Source organism: Anabrus simplex, chromosome 11 (assembly GCF_040414725.1).
Source record: "Anabrus simplex isolate iqAnaSimp1 chromosome 11, ASM4041472v1, whole genome shotgun sequence".
Classification (NCBI taxonomy): Eukaryota; Metazoa; Arthropoda; class Insecta; order Orthoptera; family Tettigoniidae; genus Anabrus; species Anabrus simplex.
The window spans coordinates 37191170-37207962 of record NC_090275.1 but is presented as its reverse complement, the minus strand read 5'-3'; the positions used below and the strand labels follow the sequence as shown (position 1 = coordinate 37207962).

General features: G+C 44.0%; 1 protein-coding gene across 1 annotated transcript in view; it reads left to right on the top strand.

Moving 5' to 3' along the window:
- Positions 1-16793, top strand: part of LOC136883269 (homeobox protein unc-42) — a 311123-nt gene that overhangs the window by 253329 nt on the left and 41001 nt on the right. Inside the window, exon 6 of the mRNA XM_068229685.1 lies at positions 12230-12415. Within this exon, the coding sequence (XP_068085786.1) occupies positions 12230-12415 (186 nt within the window). The remainder of the gene's footprint in view (positions 1-12229; positions 12416-16793) is intronic.

The following is a 16793-nucleotide window of genomic DNA, read 5'->3' as shown; positions in this document are numbered from 1 at the left end:
CACAACACTATTCCATGACGACCCACCCATTAATCAGCCCTCTTACAGCATCCTACAGCACGGTCTACCAACACTGAATAAATCGTATGAGTCAAGTTTGATTGCAGACATTACCTCGGAGGAAATACTCTCTGCACTTTCCCAAGCACAGCGTCATAGCTCTCCAGGCCCAGATGGAATAATTTATGAATTCTACAAAATAATGTGGGACATAATAGGGGGTGACCTGTTGCAAGTGTACCAAGAAATACTAGAGCGGCCACACATCTTAATGGAAGATTTCACGTCGGGAATTATTATTTTAATTCCCAAAACCACAAGACCTCTAGAAATGGAAGACTTCAGACCGATCACCTTGCTAAATACAGATTACAAGATCTTCACTAAAATAATAGCATCTCGAATAAAACTGCAGTTGAAACAGATCATCGGACCATGGCAATCGTGTGGGACATCAGATCAAAATATTATCTCCAATCTGTTAGTGCTCAGAAACATCATTCTGTTACACGACAAAGCCTCATCGAACCTTCCTCCCACGACACTCGTAAGTTTGGATTTCCACAAGGCCTTCGACAGAATAAAACATCCATATCTATGGTCCACAATGCAAACTTTCGCCTTTCCACCTAAATTGATTGAGTGCATTAAAGAACTGTATAGAATAGCTACCTCACGAATCCTTATAAATGGACATCTAACTGGGAAAATACCTATACGGAAATCAGTTCGTCAAGGATGTCCCCTCTCTATGCTTCTGTTCATCGTAGCGCTAGAACCATTTCTCCACCGAATAAATCAGTGTATATTTGGCCTGTCACTCGGTGCACAAAAAGTGACAGTACGGGCGTATGCTGATGATGTGTGTGTTATCCTAACAGAACCAACCGACGAAGAGCGAACTCTACATATCATCCACGAATTTGAAGAAGATTCAGGATCGAACGTAAATAAGAAAAAGTCCGGAATGCTGCTTCTTGGCCGTCATCCATCACCTTCGCCTAATAGATCACTGCCCATTGCAACTAAGTTGAAGATCTTAGGAATTGTTTTCCAACAAAATTTTAAAGACATGTTAACCGAGAATTGGACGTCGACAATTAATAAAGTTAGAAACACCTTAATGCAGCAGCATACCAGGTCTCTGAATTTCATCCAAAAAGTATGGCATATTAATGTGTTTGCTTTATCTAAAATTTGGTACTTTGCGCAAGTCCTACCTGCAACAAAACAAATAACACAGCGTATAGAACTTTGTCTAGGCCACTATCTTTGGAGAGGTTCCCTATATCGGGTGAGACGTGATCAGCTGTACTTGCCGGTTACACATGGCGGACTCAACCTAATCTGTGTAGACCTGAAATGTAAGGCTCTGCTGGGAAGAACAATACTTAAATCACTGTCAGGGTTGCACACTCGAACAGAACTGACATTTCTTACACCTCCGGAGCCTGATGTCAGAGGTGGTCGACATAGGCATATACATCCTGCTTTCCGAACCATCGTTGGTATCCTTGACAGCCTCCCGCAGGATCGGAAGGAACGAAAAGAATTTCACACGACAAAGAATTTCTACACTTACCTGCTGAAAGGATTACAGCGACCAGTACCGGTAGAACAAAAATTTCCTCAAAGAAAATGGAAAATGGTGTGGTCAAACGCTAACAATCAACAAGTACCCACCCCGTGGAGGTCATCAGTCTACTCGTTAATTAATGACATCGTTCCAACAGCAACAAAACGATTTCGTCACAACTTGTCTGAAGATAATAAGTGTGGACATTGCGGCGAGGTTGATACCACAGTGCACCGAGTTACATCTTGTCGAGAAGCGCGACTTGTCTGGACATGGACTGTCAATACAGTGCGGAAAATACACGGAGGTCTGTCTTCTTTATCGACTGAGCAGTTAATGATTGGCGAATTTCAACTGGAGGAAAAATCAGCAGTGAATGCTGTAACATGGTTGCTAGCGGCGGCAGTGCATTGGAATTTGACGGCATACGATAAGAGTGGATGGACTTTGGTGGACTTTATCAGATCAATCAAGACTGCTCGTTGGGAACTGGTAAAAAACCGCAACATAGAGAAATTTGCGAAACATCTATTTCATTTTTAAATGTATTTTCTGTTATGTTATCCGGTGAGGTACTGAGAACTGATAACAGTGAGATGACTCTGTATTTTTTTTAAAAGAGTGTTATTCTAATTTTGGATTCTTTCCTTAAATTATAACGTGCAGTTTAGTGTTTCTATTAGACTCAACACTCGTATACAATTCTACAGGTGTGCTTTTGGGTTTCAGGTCAGTCCCTTTCTTTAAACTGTCATTTTAAAAAATTAATTTGCAATGTGATTTGTACTTTGTAACTTTGTACTTTTGAAAAGGCGAATAAAAAAAAAATAAGCCGGCAAAAAAAAAATGTACAACCAGCGACGATAAATTGCCTCGCCAGGTCAAAAAGTTACTTAAATTGGTCCCGGTTTACGTGAGATTTGATACAGAAATTGCCTCCTATTTGCGTGAGCTACAGTACGGTAATTTCCTCCTGTTTACATGAGCTGTAGTACGGTAATTTTCTCCTGTTTACAAGAGCTACAGTACGTGATTTTCTCCTGTTTACATGAGCTACGATACGGAAATAGTCTCCCGTTTACATGAGCTAAAGTACGGTAATTTTCTCCTGTTTACATGAGCTATAGTACGGTAATTTCCTCCCGTTTACATGAGCTACAATACGGAAACAGTCTCCTGTTCACATGAGCTACAATACGTAATTTGCCTCCTATTTGCGTGAGCTACAGTACATAATTTTCTACTATTTACATGAGCTACGATAAGGAAATTGCCTCCTGTTTACATGAGCTACAATACGGAAATTCCTCCTGTTACATGAGCTACAGTACGTAATTTGCCTCCTATTTGCGTGTGCTACGTTACAAAATTTGCCTCCTATTTACATGAGCTACAGTACGTAATTTTCTCCTGTTTACATGAGCTACGATACAGAAATTGCCACCTGTTTACATGAGCTACAGTACGTAATTTTCTCCTGTTTACATGAGCTACGATACAGAAATTGCCACCTGTTTACATGAGCAGTACGTAATTTTCTCCTGTTTACATGAGCTACGATACAGAAATTGCCACCTGTTTACATGAGCTACAGTACGTAATTTTCTCCTGTTTACATGAGCTATAGTACGCAAATTGCCTCCTGTTTACATGAGCCACAGTACGTAATTTTCTCCCGTTTACATGAGCTACGATACGGAAATTCCCTCCTGTTTACATGAACTATAGCACGGAAATTTCCTGCTGTTTACATGAGCTACAGTACGCAAATTGCCTCCTGTTTACATGGGCTACAGTACGGAATTTTTCTCTTGTTTACATGAGCTACAGTACGTAATTTGCCTCCTATTTGCGTGAGCTACAGTACGGAAATTGCCTCCTATTCGGGTGATCTACAGTACGGAATTTGTCTCTTGTTTACATGAGCTACAGTACGGAATTTGTCTCTTGTTTACATGAGCTACAGTACGGAATTTATCTCTTGTTTACATGAGCTACAGTACGGAATTTGTCTCTTGTTTACATGAGCTACAGTACGGAATTTGTCTCTTGTTTACATGAGTTACGATACAGAAATAGTCTCCTGTTTACATGAGCTACAGTACGTAATTTGCCTCCTATTTGCGTGAGCTACAGTACGGAAATTGCCTCCCATTTGCGTGAGCTACAGTACGGAAATTGCCTCCTATTTGGGTGATCTACAGTACGGAATTTGCCTCCTATTTACGTGAGCTACAGTACGGAAATTGCCTCCTATTTGGGTGATCTACAGTACGGAATTTGCCTCCTATTTGCGTGAGCTACAGTACGGAAATTGCCTCCTATTTGGGTGATCTACAGTACGGAATTTGCCTCCTATTTACGTGAGCTACAGTACGGAAATTGCCTCCTATTTGGGTGATCTACAGTACGGAATTTGCCTCCTATTTGCGTGATCTACAGTACGGAAATTACCTCCTATTTGGGTGACCTACAGTACGGAATTTGCCTCCTATTTACGTGAGCTACAGTACGTAAATTGCCTCCTATTTACGTGAGCTACAGTACGTAAATTACCGCCTATTAACCAGAGAGAGTGAACGTCCTTCCACTTGTAAGTACGCCACTGCAATTACATTTCTCTTCCCATTTGCAGATGTAGGACTGTCAATGATATAGACTTAGAAAAAAATTTCATAAATTTTAAAATATGTTGAAAACATTGAGCACTGGATTCCTTAAACAGGCAGAAATTTAAAACAACTTCTACCTTGGATGAGTGACATACAGTTTTAGTTACACTAACTGGAGTACTACATTCTCCCATGCTAAAACAATTTCTTTTAGAAACTCAAAATATCGAAAATATTATCTACTATTAAAAATTAATTTATACACATGTCTGTATGAATAATTAAACAGTGGTCAACAATAAGCCACACAAGTATTTGCATTATCTAAACAACAATTTGACTCTCAATACTGAAGTAGTCCTTATATCAGTGTTTCAAAGTACGCACTTCGAACGTTTGCAGAGTAGACAAAATAATCATTGCTAACGCGGCTTTGAGAGTGGATGCTGTCGGAAGACCCAGAAAGCGCTGGTTAGACACGGTTATGTGAGATATTGAAAAAAGCTAATGTCAAACCTAAAGACGCATTTGACCGCAACAAATGGCGACGACATTGGAAATATGCGGACCTTGCGATCGTGCGGGAATAACGAGAGAGAGAGAGAGAGAGATATGTATGAAGAACACGTTACCTAAAGGTTGTAATGGCCACTCACCCCAGATGCACTTCCCGTCGTATGGAACAGCCAACATCACTTCACGGAAATTTTTGCTCTTTCGCTTCCTGCTACTCGATTCAACACTTGCTGAACCAACCAACTCCTCATTTCTGGGCACATCGATCCGAACCAAACTTCACTTCGAAGATACTACATACCCCGCACGAATTCGCGTCTATCTTAATGATAGTCTATCTAGAAAGAACTGAGCCCAAAACCATCCTCCAGCTAACTTCACGGCTCGGTATGCACTCTACTTCCTCAGGTGACTTGCCACGTCACTCCTTTCTCTGATTGGTTCAGACGGTTGAGGCACTGGCCTCCTGACCCAGCTTCGTTGGTTCCATCCTGGCTCAGTCCGGTGATGTTTGCAGGTGCTCAAATACGTCAACCTTGTGTCGGTAGATTTACTGGCACGTAATAGAACTCTTGCGGGACTAAATTCCGGCACCCCGGCGTTTCCAAAAACCATCAAAAAATAGTGGGGCGTAAAGCAATTATTATTATTATTATTATTATTATTATTATTATTATTATTATTATTATTATTATTATTATTATTATTATTATTATTATAGTATTACCGATATCAATGCACAAAAGTAAGACAATTGTAGGAAAAACACTGTCCGACTCCTTGGCTGAATGGTCAGCGTGGAGGCAATCTTTTCATAGAGTCCCGGGTTCGATTCCTGGCCGGATAGGGAAATTTCATTGCTTCTGATTAATTCTTCTGGCCCCATGACTGGCTCTTTCTGTTTGTCCCAACACTTTCCTCTTCATATTCACACCGCACATCACACTACCAAACAGCAGAGAAACACGGAATAGTGAATGCATCCCTCCACATAGGATTTGCGTCAGGAAGGGCATCCAGCCGTAAAACGCGGCCAAAGCAAGCAAGCAAGCAAGCAATCAATCAATCAATCAATCAATTAATTAATTAATTCATTCATTCATTCATTCATTCATTCATTCATTCATACATACAGACATACATATATATATATATATGATACAATTCACACCCGCCACCCCACAGGTGTGGGAAAAGTGGTAGAAGAATTGTAGAAAAAACACTAATCCCATTTTGTCGCATGACTTTAATAAAGAACATCTGTCTTCCCCCCCCCCCCCCACCTCCTCCTCAACCCTTTCCCTTGGCCCAGCAAAGAGGCAATCTAAACCTACCCTAATATATACTAATACACCTTCACTTACCTCACCTATCGATCACTCCTACCGCCCTCTATGTGGCCCCGCCCTCTATGTGGCCCTCCCCACCCCTTCGGGGTGGGAAATGAAAACATCCTTGCTTGCTAAAATAATCGCTAGTTCGAGGCTCTACAACTCTGCATTTCGACCGACGCACCGAGCAGAGGACGGGTGACCACGGCTCTACCGTGGCTCTATGCCTCTGTATTCGGGAGGAGGAGAGAGGCTGGTCCCCACCATCGGCTATCTTGAGAATTGTTTTCCGTTGTTTTATATTCTCGTGCACTAAAGCGAATGCCGCGACAGATCATTTTATAGGCCACGGCTGCTTCCTCCCCTTTTTCCTTCTCCGCATCACCTTCGCCGTAACAAGTCTCTCTGGCCTGAGAGAGGGTGGCATCCTCTAAGGGACTCACCATATCCCGAATGAAAACTTGAGTATTTAGTAAAATATTCGTTTAGCATCGTGTTGCTGTCTAATAGGAGAGACCTGACTATCGCCTGATCTGCTTTCCAGTAACTTCTCCAGGTGAGCTAGGTCTCTGATATGAGGCGGTAATGTATTTGTTAACCTGCTGAAACGAGCTCGGGTCTAAAATTTAATTTGTCATATTGAACGGACGAACTCTTTTCTAAAGGAAAGCAATGTAAAATTTTCAGTTATGTAATGAAAAAATGAATGAAAATCCACAGCCTGTTTCCAGTCATTCGACCGGGTCAGTAATGGAATGAATGGAGCCCCCCATCTAGCGGTGAGGATAGGAAATGTGCCGGCTGCCGAAGCCTGTCGCACTCCTCTGGGGCAATGATAAATGACTGACAGACGAAATGAAATGTTAATGGAGAGTGTTGCTGGAATGAAAGATGACAGGGAAAACCGGAGTATCCGGAGAAAAACCTGTCCCGCCTCCGCTTTGTGCAGCACAAATCTCACATGGGGTGACCGGGATTTTAATCACGGTATCCCGCGGTGAGAGCCCGGCGCACTGCCGCCTGAGCCACGGAGGCTAGTTATGTAATAATAATAGTAAAGTTGATGTGGCTGTGCAGCGTAATAGTAACTTGGCCAAAATACCTCGCTTCAAATATACTTTATTATTTATGGTGGGCGTACTAATTATCCTAGACTGTTTATTGTTATGAGCTTTATGCATTGGACTGGTAGAAAAACGTGTAATTAAGTGAAAGGGGAACACTGCATGCGATAATATTTTGAGTGAACTCTTCGCTGTCTATTCCGGGCTTGCCTTGCCCCAAGTATTTCCCTTTTTTTGTTTACAAACCCGGCCAAGGTTAATTGAACTCTGAAATTCATCGCTGTTCGGTAGTGAGCAGCTTCTTTCCTAACCCTGGCCCAACATTCTGGTATGTATGAAGAGCTACATTCTTATAATCTATTTATATTTTAGGTCTCTTACATAATGTTTTCCTTTTAGAGACTATGCTCGTCGTGCACCTTAAGAAACCCACATTTAACTTGCTTTCCCCCTTTCTGTTAGATTTTTCTTAATAAATAATGCCGTATTGTATTTCGGATCGCCGGCCCCGTGGTGTAGGAGCAGCGTCCCTGCTTCTTACCCGGATGGCCCGGGTTCGATTCTCGGCCAGGTCAGGAATTTTTACCTGAAACTAAGGGCTGGTTCGAGGTCTACTCAGCCTACGTGATTAGAATTGAGATATCTGACGGTGAAATAGCGGCCCCGGTCTAGAAAGCCAAGAATAACGACCGAGAGGATTCGTCGTGCTGACCACACGGCACCTCGTAGTCTGCAGGCCTTCGGGCTGCGCAGCGGTCGCTTGGTAGGCCAAGGCCCTGCAAGGGATGTAGTGCCATGGGCTTAGGGGTTAGCTATTGTATTTGGAGGCCCTGATGTTCGAATTATGCATTGGTTAATTTTAGTAGTGAAGGTTTTTAAAACTTATTCTTCCCTACTGTAAAATTTTCTTCATCATTTCCCCGTCTTTCTTTCCAGTATATAAACTGATTATAGGCCCTATGCTGGCCGTATAAGATGTTTACCTGAATTGTCTTTTTAATTTGTGTCTATTTAGTCCTGTAATCTGATCATTCCACATATCTTTGTTTTTCTCTAACACTTGAATCTACTTTTTACTTCCTTATTAATAAACGTTGAAGTAAATCAAGCTTAAACAGATTCCCTCTTGTAATTTCAATCTTCCCTGAGTCCTTATTTCATTTTAATATTTACTCTAAGCGGGCATCGCGAGTATCATTTGTCAGATAGTGCCTGGTTTCCCTTGTAAGTTATAGCCCCTTTCTTTTGGGACCCATCGACTACACTGCGCATGAACAAACTCCGTTTTGTTACTGTATGCAGTTACACTGCATAGAAAATCTCTCCACTCCGTCTTGAAACAGACAATATTAACGCATAAGATCATTACAAAGTACATTTTTTAAAGTTGTTTTTGTTGCCTTGAAGCATATGTGTAAAATGGGGTTCCACATGACCCCAAATGAAATGAAATGGCGTATGGCTTTTAGTGCCGGGAGTGCCCGAGGACAAGTTCGGCTCGCCAGGTGCAGGTCTTTGGATTTGACTCCCGTAGGCGACCTGCGTGTCGGGGTGAGGCTGAAATTATGATGAAGACGACACATACACTCAGCCCCCGTGCCAGTGAAATTAACCAATTATGGTTAAAATTCCCGACCCTGCCGGGAATCGAATCCGGGACTCCTGTGACCAAAGGCCAGCACGCTAACCATTTAGCCATGGAGCCGGACCACATTACCCCAGTTTCATCGTAAGTGACCAGCACGTCAGCTCACCCTAAACTCCAGAAATGTAGGCCTACAATGAGCCGTTAGAAAAATTCGGAGTATCTGACACCGCAGTGCAATCAACTCAAAATTATTTTAAAAAATAAAATTCCCTGGAGAATTCAAATAACCCATGTTACTCATCCAGGGTTAACAAACTCAAGTCAAGTAATCTGTTCTTACCGATGTGAAAATATTTTATTGTCCGACTCGTAGGCTGAATGGACAGCGTACTGGCCTTCGATTCAGAGGGTCCCGGATTCGATTCCCGGCCGGGTCGGGGATTTTAACCTTCATTGGTTGATTCCAGTGGCTCGGGGGCTGGGTGTTTGTGCTGACGCCAACATCCCTGCAACTCACAAACCACGCATAAAACTATCCTCCACCACAATAACACGCAGTTACATACACATGGCAGATGCCGCCCACCCTCATCGGAGGGTCTGCCTTACAAGGGCTGCATCCGGATAGAAATAGCCACACGTAATTATTATTATTATTATTATTATTATTATTATTATTATTATTATTATTATTATTATTATTATTATTATTAATATAGTAGGTTCTTTTCTAAAAATAATTAATTTGCGAACTAGTGTACCAACTGACTAGAGATACCTACAATAAGAAGAATCTCTCACGGAAAACTAAAAATCAAACACTACAACACAGTGATCAAACCAGAATGTCTGTATGCCGCGTAATGCATCTTCTCTATGAAAACTGCTGAAACAGAAGAGATAGAGAAAAAGAAAAGGAAAATATTGAGAAAAATTTAGAAATCATTGAAAACGGAGGAAGGTAAGTTTATATGTTGAGAAACCAAGATCTGTACAAGGACGCAGAAAATGAAAGGTTGTCAAACACGATCAGAAAGAGGAGAATTACATTTTTTGGTTTCAGGGATGTTGGGGACAGCACAAACACCCAGTCCCCGAGCCAAGGGAATTGCCCATGTAAGGTTAAAATCTCCGACCCGGCCGGGAATCATACCCGGGACCCCTGTGGCCAAAGGCCAACACGCTAACCATTTAACCAAGGAGCCGGACTTTAGTCACATAATGAGGATGGATATTAGTAGATTGACAAACTACAACAGCAAGAAAAACAACTAGTGGATCCAAGGAGTATAAAAAGCGACATGACAGAGATTGGAATAACAGACGATATAATACAAGACGCCGCCTCTGTGGTGTAGTGGTTAGCGTGATTAGCTGCCACCTCCGGAGGTCCGGGTTCGATTCCCGGCTCGGCCACGAAATTTGAAAAGTGGTACGAGGGCTGGAACGGGGTCCACTCAGCCTCGGGAGGTCAACTGAGTAGAGGTGGGTTCGATTCCCACCTCAGCCATCCTGGAAGTGGTTTTCCGTGGTTTCCCACTTCTCCTCCAGGCGAATGCCGGGATGGTACCTAACTTAAGGCCACGGCCGCTTCCTTCCCTCTTCCTTGCCTATCCCATCCAGTCTCCCCATCCCTCCCCAAGGCCCCTGTTCAGCATAGCAGGTGAGGCCGCCTGGGCGAGGTACTGGTCATACTCCCCAGTTGTATCCCCCGACCAAGAGTCTGAAGCTCCAGGACACTGCCCTTGAGGCGGTAGAGGTGGGATCCCTCGCTAAGTCCGAGGGAAAAACCGAACCTGGAGGGTAAACAGATGATGATGATGATGATGATGATACAAGACAGAACAGCTTTCAGAAGATCGATACAAAATATTAAGTGTTACCAGGAGAAGGAGAAGAGGAAAGGTAATAATAACATCTGGACACAAGAGAGGAGGAAACAGCGAAACGAAAGCATGAAGAACTAATAATAATAATAATAATAATAATAATAATAATAATAATAATGTTATTTGCTTTACGTCCCACTAACTACTTTTACGGTCTTCGGAGACGCCGAGGTGCCGGAATTTAGTCCCGCAGGAGTTCTTTTACGTGCCAGTAAATCTACCGACACGAGGCTGTCGTATTTGAGCACCTTCAAATACCACCGGACTGAGCCAGGATCGAACCTGCCAAGTTGGGGTTAGAAGGCCAGCGCCTTAACCGTCTGAGCCACTCAGCCCGGCGGATGAAGAACTATTGGGATCTGTATTTGTTTAAGCGTTCATGGCTGGTGCTGAAAAGACTTAAAGTTTCTATAGCATGCTCGCAGTTATTGGTGGTGCGTCTAATTTTTGATGATTGATGTTGATTGTTCTGCCCTCATCAAAGGAGGGAATCTAGAGATTTCTGACGCCTAGGTGTTCAGATTGTAGTCGCTAAATTATTCACGACGTCATTTCGGCAGATGAAGAAGTGGTATCATGTGAGAGCACTCAGAGGCGGAGTTGAAGACTCTCAATCCATGGAAAAAGGCAGGCAATTTACGTCACTACCGTAGAATAAAGAAGTGATAAAAATCGTAATCATCGGGTTCCACGAATGATTTCTTTCAGTGTGTGTTCTTAGCTGAAGACCCAGTTCTGGATTAGCTACATTCTTATCTCGCCAGTACTTCCAAAGATATCCGACGTATACCGGCGATGTTCTCAAAATTAAACACTGGTATTTCTTAAAGTATTCCTGTCTTTTCAGTAAATGAATTTTAAGAAATAATTATTTCATTTGTAAAATGCATGGCAAATAATATGAAACGCCACAATTCCTCTACAATAAAAATTAGGGGATAAGATCATTAGTCTGCCTCCGTGGTGTAGTGGTTAGCGTGATTAGCTGCCACCCCCGGAGGTCCGGGTTCGATTCCCGGCTCTGCCACGAAATTTGAAAAGTGGTACGAGGGCTGGAACGGGGTCCACTCAGCCTCGGGAGGTCAACTGAGTAGAGATGGGTTCGATTCCCGCCTCAGCCATCCTGGAAGTGGTTTTCCGTGGTTTCCCACTTCTCCTCCAGGCAAATGCCAGGATGGTACCTAACTTAAGGCCACGGCCGCTTCCTTCCCTCGTCCTTGCCTGTCCCATCCAATCTTCCCATTCCCCCACAAGGCCCCTGTTCAGCATAGCAGGTGAGGCCGCCTGGGCGAGGTACTGGTCATTCTCCCCAGTAGTATCCCCCGACCCAAAGTCTGAAACTCCTGGACACTGCCCTTGAGGCGGTAGAGGTGGGATCCCTCGCAGAGTCCGAGGGAAAAACCGACCCTGGAGGGTAAACAGATTAAGAAGAAGAAGAAGATAATTTCCAATGTTCCAAATTATCATGTTATTCTTTCTACATTGCGGAAGAAGAGGCTAGACTACACTTCCTAATAACCAAATCAGTTTACATTCTACCCTTGTACTGCCTAAATATCCGGGCTCTAATTATTATCTAATGATAAGAATGCAAGAAGTTGAGTACTGTATGCTGAATAAGTCACGTCAAAGGATCTTGTTTTCTATTTGCAGGTGTGGTTCCAGAACAGACGAGCGAAATACCGTAAGCAGGAGAAACAACTACAGAAAGCGTTGGCACCGTCCGTCATACCGACATGTAACGGAGCAATGATGAGAAACATCTATCCCACAGCGAGCAGGGGGTACCAACCGTACCCTCATCCTAACACCATCAACACGATGAACCGCTACCCACAGGTAAGTGCATTCCCCCCAAACCATTCATATGTGAGCAGAACATTCACAGAACAACCTGCAGTATCTGGAATCCAATTTTACGTCGCTACGCCCGGCATGTTCAGGAAGAAGAATATCAATCATATAATGGTAATATTTTTTTTTTCTATTTTCTTCACGTCGCACCGACACAGATAGGTCTTATGGCGACGATGGGACAGGAAAGGCCTAGGAGTGGGAAGGAAGCGGCCGTGGCCTTAATTAAGGTACAGCCCCAGTATTTGCCTGGTGTGAAAATGGGAAACCACGGAAAACCATGTTCAGGGCTGCCACCAGTCGGGTTCAAACCCACTATCTCCCGGATGAAAGCTCACAGCTGCGCGAACCCTAACCGCACGCCCAACTCGCCCGCTGAAAAATAAATTAAAACTGCACAACAGGCCACAGTTCTCATGCCTCTGCCATCTCTTAGAATAAAACGGAACGTCGAAATTTACACATACGCAGCTTAAATGGAACCATATCAAAATATTTGCATGTGGTAGCTGAGGCTATGCTATTATTATTATTATTATTATTATTATTATTATTATTATTAATCTATTTTACATCTTGGGTTGGTTTTCCCTCGGACTCAGCGAGGGATCCCACCTCTACCGCCTCAAGGGAAGTTTCCTGGAGCTTCAGACTCTGGGTCGTGGATACAACTGGGGAGGATAACCAGGACCTCGCCCAGGCGGCCTCACCTGCTATGCTGAACAGGGGCCTTGTGGGGGCGTGGGAAGATTGGAAGGGGTAGACAAGGAAGAGGGAAGGAAGCGGCCGTGGCCTTAAGTTAGGTACCCTCCCGGCATTTGCCTGGAAGAGAAGTGGGAAACCGCAGAAAACCAATTCCATATGGCTGAGGTGGAAATCGAACCCACCTCTAATCAGTTGATCGCCTGAGACTGAGTGGACCGCGTTCCAGCCCTCGTATCACTTTTCAAAATTTCGTGGCAGAGCCGGGAATCGAACCCGGGCCTCCGGGGGTGGCAGCTAATCACACTAACCACTACACCATATTATTATTATTATTATTATTATTATTATTATTATTATTATTATTATTATTATTATTATTATTATTTTCCTACCACTTTTCCCACACCTGTGGGATCGTGGGTGCTAACTGCGTCGCACATGTAGATTTGGCCCTGTTTTACGGCCAGATGCCCTTCCTGACACCAACCCTACGTGCGTGTTTCTGTGGTGTGTTGTCTGAATATAATGAGGAGAGTGTTTAGACGGACACATACACCCAGTCTCCGAGCCAGAAGAATTAATCAGAAGCGATTAAAATCCCCGATCCGGCCAGGAATCGAACCCGAGATCCTCTGAACTGAAAGCCAGGGCGCTGACCATTCAGCCAACGAGTCGGACAGTTGTTATTTTTAAAGGGATAAGAAGGATTTTGTTAGGACGAGTCGCCATACAGTACGATTTAGCCGAACAGGGGAATGACTAATAATAGAGAGAACCATCTCGTTGCATTCTTTTACGAGGGCTGTAAATAAAGTAATAATAATCTTATTGGCTTTACGTCCCACTAACTCCTTTTACGGTTTTCGGAGACGCCGAGGTGCCGAAATTTTGTCCCGCACGAGTTCTTTTACGTGCCAGTAAATCTACCGACACGATTCAGACATATTTGAGCACCTTCAAATACGACCGGACTGAGCCACTCAGCCCTGCGTGTAAATAATGTAGTACCGTTTGTCAAATGTCGAGAAGCCTTTGGGGACCGCTGGCAAAGCGTTCTCCGTTGATGACAGCCCTACTGCGCCGAGTACAGATGCCACGTCAGGAAATCGGTGGCCTCGGAGGGTTCCTTCAACTTCGGAAACAGTTGGAAGTCACAAGGACCCATGTCTGGTGAGTACGGAGGGTGTTCCAAGACCTCCCAATGCCACCGTTACAGTAAGAGCTTGATATTATTTGGGACATGGCAGCGTGATAGGGCGATCGTCTCGCAATAAACATGGACGTTTGCGTCGTAGAGCTGGACGCAGATGTCAGTCCAGAAATCGGCAATAGTAGTCTCTGTTGACGGTTTGTCCCTCACACGCCGCATGCGTAAGAATAACACCCCCGTAGTCGTATGCCACAATCAGCATAATCTTCACCTGTCGAAATTTATGTGGACGTGGCGAACCTGGGTGACTCCATTCATTCGCCTGACGTTTCAATTCAGTCTCGTAGGCCCGCGCCTCCGTCTCATCAATGGCGACAATACGCTGCAGAAATGCGTCTCTTTCGTTGCGGTATTTGTTCAGGTGCATACCAATCATTGCATACTGGTGCCATTTCTGTACGTCGGTAAGTTGACGTGGAACCCAACGGAAAACGCAATTTTCCTCATGATATGATATTTCGTCAGTTTGTGCCTTCCTGGACAGTCCATGATGGTCTACAGAAACGAGACCACTCACGATGCCAATCCGATCTTGATGAATGGACGGCCGACCTGTGCGGTACAAATCCGCAATCTACTTCCGACCAGCACAAAACGCCTTGACCCATCGTGTAACCGTCCTATACGGTAATCAATTCTCGGCACAGGCTTGACATAGTCCCCAATAACATTCTGATGCATTTTTGCCACGGGCACCCTCGATTTTAATCCACGAACGCTGATAACCTTTTGAAAATATGCTTTAGAGAGGTGTAATCGACACTCTTCACTTCAACGCCACACAGCGACAACACTCCCAACTGGATGCCCGTCAAATGCACACAACACCTGACCGCTCCCATATCCTATTAGCGCATGCCCGATCTCCTGCGAGTATCTGGACTATGTTGCCACTACTGTATTTAAAGCTCTCGTAATATCTGATTTTTCGTATGACTGTGAGACCTGAACCGTAATGGCTTGTGACAAAAACGCATCAATGCCTTTGAAATATGGTGTTTGCTTAGAATACTACTCTGTGTAAAAATAGCATTTCTATGTTCTGATGATGATGATGATGATGATGATGATGATGCGTGATGTTTAAAGGGGCCTAACACCTAGGTCATGGGCCGCTAATGGTATGAAATGAGACGAAATGGAATGACGAATTAGAAGTCCAAAATCCTCCACTGACCACAATTCAAATCGTGATGACGAAGAACGAATGGATGGATACGAATTTAAAACAATCAGTGAATCCGACCCGCAATGCCTCACATTCACAGAAACTGACGTGAAACAATTGTATTACTGACCAAGGGACTGTGTCTATAGCATAACACTGAACTGACGATGCTTTTAGTCTAAAGGGGTCCAAAATCCAAGTCATCGGGCCCTCATAATGGTACTTATCGCTAGGAAAGTAGAATCATGGTATTTGTCATGTTGCGGTACTAATCAAAAGTAGCGTAGCCTCGCGGTATTCCACACAGTATGGTACTACTCACAGGTAATGAAATTCATACATGTAATACAGACCTATGGTGTTTCGCACATTGCGGCACCATTTACACGCAACGCAAACCTATGGTGTTCATCACATAAGTGAACTAACCACAGGGACTCGCACTATCCCGTGGTGTTCCTCATATAGTGGGTACTAATCGTATGCAAGCCAGAACTATGCTGTCGCTCCTAAAGTGGTACTAATCACAGGTACTGTAAAAGCCGACAACGCACTCTGTTGCTACTGATCACAAACCTATTTTGTACCTAACGTAGTGGTACTACGCGCAAGTAAAAAGCGACCCATGGTGTTCCCCGCGTGGTGGTACTAATCACAAGTAGTTTTATGGTTCTAATACAATCATCCCTTGGTCGCCCCTTTTAGTCGCCTCTTACGACAGGCAGGGGATACCGTGGGTGTAATCTTCGTGTGCGTCCCCCACCCACAGTGGGTTGTGTGTTTGGTCCGCGAGGGGTATTTTATTTCCCTCAAGTCCGCCGGCAAGCCGGTTAGTACCCCCCTATCCGCCACCTGGGACGCCCCACGTGGGAGCATCACCTATCCCCCTGCTACGCCGGGGTAGTAGGTTCGTGGTTTCTATGTTTTGACATCTTGCGCTACCTATGGGTCTTCTTAACAAACTAAGTTACTCAGCAGTTCGAGTCTTCACCACTCGATGTCATGAAAACTTTGAACAATTGGTACGAAACAAATAGTGAAATCTGTAATCGCGTCTCTCTCAAAATACAGTTTTCTTAATACTAACAGTCATCATCATCATCATCATCATCTGTTTACCCTCCAGGTTCGGCTTTTCCCTCGGACTCAGCGAGGGATCCCACCTCTACCGACTCAAGGGCAGTGTCCTGGAGCTTCGGACTCTTGGTCGGGGGATACAACTGGGGAGTATGACCAGTACCTCGCCCAGGCGGCCTCACCTGCTATGCTGAACAGGGGCC